The 11,877-nt window shown below is 34.0% G+C and overlaps 1 protein-coding gene across 1 annotated transcript; it reads left to right on the top strand.

Annotated features, from left to right (window-relative positions):
• Positions 1-1,472: 1,472 nt before the first annotated feature.
• On the top strand, positions 1,473-3,034 carry LOC128993108 (lipoamide acyltransferase component of branched-chain alpha-keto acid dehydrogenase complex, mitochondrial-like). The gene has a single exon (XM_054416864.1). The coding sequence runs from the start codon at positions 1,473-1,475 to the stop codon at positions 2,796-2,798; it is 1,326 nt and encodes a 441-aa protein (XP_054272839.1). The 3' UTR covers positions 2,799-3,034.
• The last annotated feature ends 8,843 nt before the right edge of the window (positions 3,035-11,877 follow it).

Here is an 11,877-nt window from a genome sequence, read left to right on the forward strand (position 1 = left end):
CCTGAGAAAAGTCAGTAACTTATTGATGGTTTGAAACTGTACCCAGATTTCCCTATTCGTTTGATTTAAATAAATTGTCGTAACTAATAACAGCTGATCTTAGTCAGTAACAAAGCTACACAGATCATTTCACTCAGTTTTACACTCATTATTTACTCATTGGGTTAAGATACGCACCTAGGTGGCGTCCCCAACTCAATTAAAAATGTCAGACATCTAATTTTGACGGAAACACTTTTTATGAATTTGTAGTTTTTCTACTTTATTTTGTCAATTTATAATTATCAGCCTTTGATTTCGTTTCGAAGAGTTTGATTCCCAACAAGAACTATTAGTTTATTAGGCTATTGAAACAACTCGTTTTAATTTACCATCCTGATCGTGAAATCGCCACATTATATGTTGCAAACTGATTCCCATGCATATAGGGCGTGAGAATTGATAACGTTATACACACTAACACCGATATACTAACACAATAACACACGCAAACTGCTACTGATTCTAATTAATAACAATTACTTTCATTTCCCACCTCAATTTACTTACTGTCACATGCTATTCTGAATAATAGTACGAGAAAGATTGTCTTTGCGATGTATTAAAACTGCCATTGTTTGAAACAAGCTGGGAATTGTGCTTAAACGAAGTGAGAATTGAACTTGAAACAGTTTCAAAGAATAGTTACTTTGTATGAAATAAAATGCTCAACCAGTACGGAAATTAGTTTTGTGAATATTTAATGTGTAAGGAAAATTTTTATGTCTATTAGAAACTTAAAAATACTTTTTGCAGTTTAAAAAATGTTGTTACATACTCATGAAATAATGAATAATTGTCTGTACGTAATTAACCAAAAAAATCTCTCTATTAAATAATGTACGTACGTAGTTCAACAAATCACTATTACTATCCTTTTTTTTCTAAGTTTTTACATAAATATATACAAAGAATATGTACAATACGTAAAGGATGTTTACGCTATGTTTTATATGACATCATCCTATATTTTTCAGGTGTATGGTTCTGAGCAGTCATAAGACAATATTGTTTCAATGTTTATGTTTTAAACAAAAATTATAAGCAGTTTGCATCTGCTTGATAAGGCGAATTAAAATATATGAAATATACTTTTTAACATTATTTAGAAAATTATAAATAAAATGTACTGTTCCTTTGCATAAACATAAAAACTTTAATTTCGTTAAAATAAAAACATAAAATTTCCTCAACTCATGCCTGATAAATCGTAGATTTTGTTTTATAAAAATTCAATATCGTCTAAACTAATCACAAGGTGAAAAAAAAACATTTACAATCCAATTCAACTTAACAATCGTCAATAACAGGGACAAACAGCTGATAACGCGGTAAGACGCGACGCAGCGTTGACTCCTCAACCCGGGACGTCACAGTGATAAGCAGAATGGAAAACAAATGATAAGGTAGTCCGAGGCGAGTGGCGGTGCAAGATGGCGGCGCGAGTGCTGTTAAGAACGGCGGGAAAGCACGTGAAAACGAGGGGCTTCCATTCTGGACACCAGCTGGGGAAACTGGTGCAGTACAACCTGACGGACATTGGTGAAGGCATCAAAGAAGTCACAGTGAGGAATTGGTTCGTGAAGGAAAACGATGAAGTGAAACAGTTCGATGACATTTGTGAGGTGGAGAGTGATAAGGCTACGGTGAGCATCACCAGTAGGTTTGATGGGAAGGTTACTAAACTGCATTACCAGGTAGGAGATCTCGCCTTCGTGGGAAAACCTTTGGTAGAGATTGACGTGGAAGACGATGGTAAAGAGTCAGAGGAGTCAGTGAAGAAAATTGAAGAGCCAGAGAAAGTGAAAGAACCAGTGAAGATAGTGGAAGAGCCAGTGAAGAACGTAGATGAGAAAAGTGTTGAAGAAGTATTCGTTACGGAAAATCCTGAAGAATCTCCATACTCTGAGAAGAACTGGAATAAATCTCTAGCTACTCCCGCTGTCAGAAGAATCGCGATGGAGAACAAAATAAAACTCAGTGATGTGAAAGGTACGGGTAAAAACAGTAGGGTTATGAAAGAGGACATTTTAGCGTACTTAAATCAATCTAAAAATACTACAACTACAAAGACTGCTTTAACCACCGTTCAAAAAGCAATGAACAAAACAATGACAGCAGCTTTGAAAATTCCTCAGTTTGGATTTTCAGATCAAATAGACGTCACAAGATTAGTGCGGTTTAGAAAAGAGGCGAAAGAATTTGCGGAGAAGAAAGGTGTGAAATTGACGTTCCTACCGTTTTTCATCAAAGCTATATCGAAAGCGTTACTACAATATCCTGTTTTGAATTCAACTTTTGATTCAGAAAAGGAGGAGATTGTCTATAAACATTTTCATAATGTTGGCGTCGCTGTTGATTCACCCGGTGGACTTCTCGTTCCAAATGTGAAGAATGTTGAAAGTTTGTCTATAATAGAAATTGCGCGGGAGTTAGACAGACTGAAGGATTTGGCGGGTAAAATGAAATTATCACCAGCTGATTTGGCAGGAGGGACTTTTACCATTTCCAACATCGGGAACCTCGGAGGTACAGGATCTTCACCGGTCATACTACCTCCTCAGGTGGCCATCCTTGGAATCTGCCAGATACAAAGACTTCCCAGGTTCAACTCCTCAGGGGCTGTCGTCCCAGCTGACATTCTGATCGTCAGTTGGTCAGCTGATCATAGAATCATAGATGGAGCTACCGTCGCTAGGTGTACAGAAGTATTCAGACACTATCTTCACAACCCTTCTACCCTTTTGTTGGATTTGTGAAAGTGAATTGGATTTAGATTGAGTTCGAAACGAAAAATTGATAAAGTTATTTTACAGTGAAATGTGGCTCAAAGGTAATTTGTGAAATGTAAGTATGTACATATTTTGTGTGAGATGTACCCTTTTAAAATAAATATAGGGTTTCTTCTAAAGGTTAACTTAATTTTATATACTTCTTGGATAGGCCAAAAGTTACAAGGCACCTCTTTTTTATTTAAAAACTAATTTAAATTTAATATAAAATGTAAAATTTGCAGCTATTATGAAGTATACAACATTATGTAAGATAATTTTTTGTTGTAAATAAATACTTTGCTAAAAATAAATTATATTTTGTGAAATACTCAAATTAACATTAAGTACGTTATGCTAAAAAAATAAATTAGAGTAAATATGGAATTCTATTAACAAATGTTGATATTTATTTAAAATATTTACAGTCAGATTTTTACTTCTCGTACACGATTTTGATTAAACGTACTTATTCATGTTATTGTTTTTTATAAATAAATTATTTCTGAATGTTATTTTTTGTCTTATTTCATCGATCAATTGTTTTTTATGTCAGTGCCCACGATTATTCCAGGTTAAACTTTAAAAAGACATGTTAAAATTTAACTGAATCGTAAAAGTTTTTTTGTCGTATACAAAACTTAAATTAACAAAAACATTTTTTTAATCCTTTGTATTAATTTTTAATACACTACCATAAGAAAGGTTTTTCCTGCCCTTAAGATTAAAAATCAAAATTATTCGCAACCATAAATAGTTTTCTAATAAGAACAATGATTACAATTATAAACAACACTTTTGTTGACAGCTTCCAGAAACATACCAACATCAGCACTATTTTAGATGATTATGCAACCATATATGTCAAATTTGACGTGGTTAGATAGTATTAATAGACAACCAACAAAGCTACAATATAAATCTACCAGTAAAGCTACAAATTGGTCTTGGCGCTGATTTGACTGAATTTATTAATTGTTGAAACAAGAACAATATTGTTAATGTGATTTACTGAAACAACCTTCATACATAGTATACATAAACCATTGACGTTAGGTAAAGCTAAGACATTTAATTTACATTTATAGCTCCACGAGAAAATTTTTGGAAAGCTACTTTTGGAGAGTAATATTTCATTTATTATATTATTATAGTACCACATGAGAAAGTTATAAAACTGGGCGTGTTTTAATTTAGACTAGTGTACATGTTGCTCGAATTCGAGCAATTCCAAAGAATACTTTGGAGTAATAACAGGAGTTATTTCAAAACGAACAACAGTCATATTTACAATGAGTTTAAAAGAGTCAACTCAAAGTTTAGGTACCGGCGTGTAACTCAGAACACGATTATCTTCGTTATTGATAAACCTAAAGAATTCCGGCCGGTTTTCTCCTTCTCAAAATGCCTCGATGTACAGGCAACACAGGTCATTGATAGATGGCCAATTGAAAACGAAAAGTCGTTTTGGATTAGTGTTAGGGTGCATTTGTAACCTAATAGTTGAGATTGTCCAGGGTCAGGTGCTGACTGTGATGAGTTAAGCCTATTACGCGCCACTGTTCTGTAGCTGCGGTCGTTATCACGATTACGCCTCCTGTCTACGTTTCGTTGTTGTCGCGTCAGAGGCATTTAAAAGAAAAAAAAAACAACAAATAAACAAATTATAGCTACACAAAACAACGATAAATACACAAATTTAAGATACAACCATACTAACACGATCCGTCTTGGGGGTTATGTTTACACAAACTCAAATAATAAATATTGAATTGAAAAATAAATAACAGCAATTAAATTATACAGCTGATCAAAATGTAAACAATTATGTTCTTCATAAAGATAACATGGGAACTTTCAAAGCCACTGGGGCAGAGTCCAAGGGATTTTTCAGAAATGTAAGGCCAGTTTGCAAATCTACGCGACACGCTCTTTCCAATGAGACATCAACGGATAAAATCGGTTAAGAAATGGCGGAGGAGTTCAACCGACAAAGTTTCATGTAGCGTATTAATTATATAGATACGAGTGAAGTATGACAGTAGAATGAAGTGAAATCATCTTTGTAGCTTTTAGTAAATAAGATCAGCTGTTTCATTATCCAGGACCATATGATCAAGGACAGCTGAAAACATATTCGAACCTTCAACATTTTCTTAACCGTCTACCTTAGATTGCTACAAACACATTAATTACTCTGTGAAAACCATTTATATTATTAAAATCATAGAACTTATTGTCATAATCTATGAATGACACGTTTTAGATTTAACGTTAAAACAGTTTAATCAATAATTAAATAAAATAATCAATAAAAACATAACAAAATATGTGTTATCTTAAGTTCTAAGTTAACTATTCCAACAAATAACTTTAACCAATAAATAACCTTTGTTTTTTTCATTGTATACAGCATATGCAAAACATTAAACACTACGTTTCCTAAATTTAAAAATGAGTATAAAGTAATAGAAAATTGATTTTTGACCATCTTAATGTGATGTAACAGAACAATATAGGCAGTTGATAAACCACAATAATTATTTACTCTGTTTCATTCTAATATTCGTGGGTTAAGGTCAGCGTACTGTCTTTCTTCAGTCATTCTTATCAATGACCTTTCCGGTATCTTAAGTTATCAGGCTACTTGGTATTATCTAACACAATTCAAACATTTTTAAATTCTGTCTGTGCCAAAAATACCATCTTAAATGACAATGAAATTACTCTACAGTATACCGGTACTCGTATTTCAAGTCATTAAATCATTTAATTTCATTAAAACAGTATTTCAGCAAGGTTAAAAATATTGTATAATCTTTCTTTTCTACTCATAGTTTCTTTTTCTCTGTCAAGGAAAACTTATAAATTTTGAACTGTCCTGTGTACCCGTAAAAGAAAAAAACTGTTCTGTCTTAAAGTTCTGTTATGTGCACACACATATTTCTTACTTAGTATTCAAAAAAATTATTACATACTTTTTAAACGAAGCAAAAGTATTTGAATATTTTCTGGTAACCTAATTTCCTGGTTGGTCTTAATATCCTGGGTATGATGGAAGTTTCACAAAAGATCTCCCCCAATATTAATTTACCACCACATTATATTACATTTGGTAAAAGAAACTCATTCCACAAATATAAATTTTAAAAAATCCTATAATGCATTGCAATTCAGTTTTTAAATGGTTTCAAATTACAATTCAATTTGCAATTTCCATTTATTATCAAACACCCTAAATATACCAGTACCATCAACTTTATCATATTTACCGGCTGGCCAAATATAAATTGTTAGATGCTATACATCAATGAATATGATATTGGTAGTTTATAACTACAGTAATTCAATTTTTATAGAGTTTTTTAAATTACATTTTACATACAAAGTGACCGAAAATGCTTTACCATCAAAGATTAAAACGATTTCAAGTTGTGCACAAGGTAGTCAACCCTACATTTCACTCTCTGATGGAATTTCGGACAGTATTGACCAAAAAAGCGTAAGAACTTTAATGTCAGAATAAAAACTATGAAAGTATTGTGGTTCTTAAATTACGTGGAAATCTTATCATAGTTTTCTAAAAGTGTGTAGAGAATTAAAAAAAATTTATTGACTGAATATAACCAATCCAATAAAAACGTAGCCATTAAAGACATAAAGACATTCTCCTAACCTCAAACAAAATAGAGAATGTTTTGTTTTATATCTCAGCCATCTGCATTTCCCCACGAAGAGGTTTTGTTTCTAGAAATATCCTTTCCCTGTTCCTTTCACACCTCCTTGATCTTGACATGTTTGAAGGCAGCTCCCACACCACAGTACAGGGTTGTTGAACCCTTATTGCTGTGTTTCAAACTGTAATTGTCAAACCACCAACGCTGAAAATAGAGAAAATTATGTTTATCAACTATGAATGCTCAAATAAGTACTGCTTGTTTAACCATGAATGCTGAACTGCTATGAGTATATAATCTGAATACTAATCTCCTATGAGTAAATGAAGTACCCATCTCAATATTATTGATAACGAGGGGGTGTGCTTAAATTGTGGGGTTTAATAGGTCCCAAATTAGTTTCTGAGGCAAAATGAATCGAGTGCACTACCCATTTACCTTTTCAAGATTATGTTAGCATGAATCTTTGAAAATGAATTCTAGAAATAAATTAAACGCGAGACTCTAAAGAAAATGGTATTTTTAATTACTATTCGCATGTATGCTATATCATCTTTTAAATAACACCTCAGTCGTAAAAATCTGTTAAATTGGGTGTCTGGACTTTTCCCTTTCGATGTAATAGTGAACATCCTTATTGTATTGTTGAAAAATTACATGTCATCTTTGTTACTGACTAAGAACAGGAAGCTATTTAGTCATCATTATTAAATTTTTTTTTAATTGGACAATTTATTGATAACCCTTATGACTAGAATATTTTTACTAAGCTAACTTGCTATTCCAGTCTTGTACGATGTCTACCTCACGTTATACTCTGTATGATGGAACATGTCTCCTGACACTCATTCTACCTGGGGACTCGTCAATGGTTTTAACTCCCGGACCAGTCAGGTAGACAAAGGTTCAGGAGACAGGATCCATCATACAGACTATAATGCATCTTTAGTCTGTTCAACTGTCGTGGTCTGCAGCCGAAGTCGTGTTGCGAAACTGTCATCTGTGAATTCGGAAACCGCACAGCCGGATGCAAGAGTAATTGCAGCCACGACCCACAAGCTTCCTAGGGGTGTCTTGTATAATCCCAGAGTCAGTCTATGGGAAATCCATTAGGGAATAATCAGTAGCATCGGTGCTTTTTCCTTATCATGGGACCAAAGATAAAAGATGGGATGCGAATGGCCCAAATTGTTAATCTATTTTTTCCAAGAACACTAGGCCTTGGATCAATTTTAACATTACTTCAGGCTATGTGGCATTATCACTTAGATATAAGACCAGCTGACTTCCCAAACTTGATCATGTAATAGAAAGCCATTTGTTGCATAAAATAAAGTTCTAGAATTTTACTACCGGTATGCCCTTTTATTTGCTAGAAACGTCTCTCAGATTTGTTTTTTAAGTTAATTTTCAGTGGTGGTAAGGTTTATTTCAGTGATTATTCATTTTCCATTACGATTGGTAAAAATATGTTCACGAAGTTTCGATATTTGGAATGTAATCCCGTCCTTAGGTAGGAAAATACCTAAAACATTACAGGATTAGTACGAAAAACCCTGCGAGGAAAACGTTCCTATATTAAATACAATTTTCTGTCAAAACCACTATATACTTGTGTGATGCAGTGAGCTGCAACGCATTGAGTTCTGTGACTACGGTGATAGTGCTCGCTCGCCCTGAAGATGGCTGACTGTTATGTGGCCGAAACGTCGGTATTTTCTGTACATAGCGTACATAACCAAACACGCGGTCGAACCCCAAAGATCAAGATCGTATATATAGAATCTTCAATGTAATCTTTGCTCATAAACTGATGATTATCACTTTGTACTGTATTTTATAATTTGCTAGTATACTGTGAATGGCTTGTTATAACACATGTTTCAAGACTTTTGTTTACTTTTTACTTGTTATTTTGCTCAACCAACATAGTTACTTGGCAACAAATAAGGCCAATGTAAATTTTCAAAACGAGTTGTGTAGCAAAATACGAATTTTCGTGAGGTAGTGGCTATCACGTATTAGGGCTATAGGTCCCTAATTCCAAAATTTAGTCAGAATCCTTCAGCTTGTTTTCGATATTCAAATTACAGACAGACCGACAGACCGACAGACAAACAGAGATAGCTCGTGGCTCGTATTACAATATAGGATAGGATTACAAGGAACTTTTATTACAAACTTATCTTATCTACACAATATAAATTACATATTTACGAACTTTATCAAAGCAATATACGAAACGCTTTGCCATAACGTACTAAGGCAAACAATCCTAAAATTGCCAGTCATTTTTTAAAGTTACAAAATATAAACAAGAACTATTATATCCTAATATTGGATATTCCTCCATCTTTAAACCATCCAAGATCTTGTAGCTGTTTGGATAAGCTGAAAGGGAAATAGGCCGATAGTAATTACCAGAGAAGCAGCACTAATTGAAGAGTAATTGGCGATTGTCGAGGGACCCTGGCTGCATTTCTCTTCGCCGTCATGACCAAGAGATCTCTGTCCTAAGATCGGGATGTCACTGGTCTTAGAAGAAGAAACATTTGATTGGTATACTCAATTCTGCAGTGTTCGGATGTCCCTTGCTTCTGCAGATACCCTAAAAGATCCTAGCTGCAACCTAACGGCCAAGGGGCCAAGAGGTCTCTGTCCTAAGATCGGTATGTTTCTGGTCCTAGAAAAAAATACATTTGATCGGAGTTCTTAGTTTTGAAGTGATTGGGGTCCCCTTGCCTTTACAATTCCTCTTAAAGACTTTGGCTGCATTTTTTCCTCGTGGCCACGGCCAAGAGATCTCCGTCTTGAATCGAGATGCTCCTATCGTCTATATAATGGGACTAGCCCTGTCTACCTGGGAATCGGGCCTTAAACCTTTGGCCATTCCGCAGGCAGACTGAGGATACAGGATACAGGTTTCATTATACAGATTATAGTCCTAGATGGAGATGTATACTCAGATTTGAATACTCAGTTCTTAGGCAATGTCCTTTGCTTCTACAATTTCCCTAAAACGAAAACACCTCCTCTTACAACAATACCCAAAACACGTTTTGCTGTACTATTACACTCTTAGAATAGACTCTCGTAAGCAAGAATACAATTGGTAGCACATCACTATTATAACTCTCCTCTTGGTAATACATGTCCTTCAGAATAAACCCCCTTTCCATTAGAGAATAAACGTATTTTCGGATACAATTAATTTATCTTCAAAGTTTTCATTTGTTAGTTCCTATTCCCAAGAAAATCGATATTCTTTATTGACGGACAAACCACTTCATAATTTACAATAGTAAATACAATAAAATATTTTGTTCTAGGACTAGGCAAAGAACTTCCATTGTAGAATGGCCAGTAAAATATATAATTTATAAAAACTGTGCAAGTAACGACAATAACTAAAATAATAGCAATGGATTGCAAATAATAGCAACAATAACAAAAAAAGTATTAAAACATCAACCTTATGCAAGAAAATTTATTAATTACATCACAAAGCAAAATTTATAAATGGTTAAAGGAAAAAAATAAACTAAATCAAATTTATATTAAGTAGACGATGCATATCAGCAATCTCAATCTTAAAAATGGATTCAGAAAACAAAATGTCTTAAAGCTGGAGGTGCTACAGTTGAAGATATCACCCTCTTCCTTCTCCAGCTGTCTGGATCCGATGCATTGTGCTTTGCTGCTCATAGGTAATTGAGTGATGATTCCTCACGTAAGTGCTGTTATATCTTCAAGTAATACAGCATCAACACGCATAAAACATCAGAAGGCATCAGATTTGACAATAGTCGTCAACGATTAGTTAACAATAGTTTGTCTACTCGCACTTCTGAAAGTCAACTATTCAAATAAGAATACCCCAGTGTTCACTAGATCCGAGCTTAGTTAATTACCCACTTTCCCGATGGGAACTGAACATGTGATCGTGGGAGAAGTCAACTACCTTTGGATCGTTTAACAATGTATCAATAAGTGAAAGTTGTAGGCAACATGTGAGAGTCGAGTCATTAAAATGCAGTGTTTCAGGCATAATTAGTTAAATGATGTAGTAAAACTGTTTTAGTATCCTATATTCAAGGGTTTTGCATTGGAAATATTTCTAATATTTCTGTACCTGAATTTGAAAGTTGAAAGTGATTTTCATAATTTTGAAAAAACAATACCGTCTGCTATTTTGAATATCAATTGATGATGTGGTCTTACTAAAGGACGACAGAAGCAGCGTTTTGACCATTCTTTTGCACAAAATGGATAAACTGGCAATTGCTTTAAAACACACAACACGATAAAAAAAAAATGTTTTATATGTATTTAGATCAATAGCCTTTTACTTTTCAAAGATTAAGTTTGTTGAAGACAATTATTAGGTAAATAAAACTTATACCATTTACTTAACAGTCGAATAAATTTGAAAAATTGTACACCATTAAAATGTTATTTACCTACCTCAATTTGGTTACAGTTATCAAAATGAGACACATTTAAACCCCATTTGCATAAATTTTTTAAAAACTATGGTTGTGCCACTTCATTGTTGTAGCTAATTTGAGTGTTGACTATTAACAATTTCTTTCTTGTCTACTTTTTCTTCAACAGTATCAGTATCTTCTAAAGTTCGCCTTTGAAAATGGTTAAGATTATTTGGTTGGAAGGTTTGACTTAATAGTTTTCAAATTTGTATTGGGGTTTTCAAAATTGTGTTTTCTGATCTCATTATTTTTCCAAATGTATCTCTCGAAAGCTTATCAAACTCCTGATTCTGAGGCTTTGTGAAACTTTGTGGCTTTGTGAGGCTTTCCTGATTGTAGCTTTGCTTACTGCCAAAGATAAGATATTCAACGCCGGCAAACAGGGCATGTATTTTAAGTCAAACTTGAGTAAATAAGAAGTGTTAAATGGATGAAATTATAGCTTTTTATTAAAAATACAATAATAGCTGAGCTAGATTCTTTAATTCAAAACCACATTTAAAGCCAAATGAGCAGGACGGGGTCCAGTTTCGAACTACCAAAAAGCTACTGGCCCAGTTCAGGATTGAACCAGCAACATTCTGAGTTAAAAGCAAGCACTACCAACAAAAAACACTCATGAGTGTTAAACATTTTTTACCATGGATTAAACTGACATCAAATAATGCAATGGTCAAAGATCTAATACAAGACCGCGGTGTTGGTGTCACACCGGCCGGTGTGTTGCCATGGCAACAACGGTAATAAACGCGCAAACATAAACATTGCATAGACGCTCCATGTGAATTAGTGCATCAGCTGATTTGGAAGGACGGGACTGCGGTGTTGCCACTTTTCTCTCGACGCAGCATTGCATTAGAGGAGGCCATCTGAAGTAGATAATTACTTATGCAGATCTATTCC

The sequence above is a fragment of the Macrosteles quadrilineatus genome, unplaced genomic scaffold (genome assembly GCF_028750875.1).
Source record: "Macrosteles quadrilineatus isolate MER2022 unplaced genomic scaffold, UCM_ALF_1.0 Scaffold_4__1_contigs__length_99947679, whole genome shotgun sequence".
In the NCBI taxonomy this organism is placed as follows: Eukaryota; Metazoa; Arthropoda; class Insecta; order Hemiptera; family Cicadellidae; genus Macrosteles; species Macrosteles quadrilineatus.

Bases quoted from the DNA above. Each gene is read 5' to 3' on its own strand.
- LOC128993108 (XM_054416864.1), top strand. From the start codon at position 1,473: ATGGCGGCGCGAGTGCTGTTAAGAACGGCGGGAAAGCACGTGAAAACG.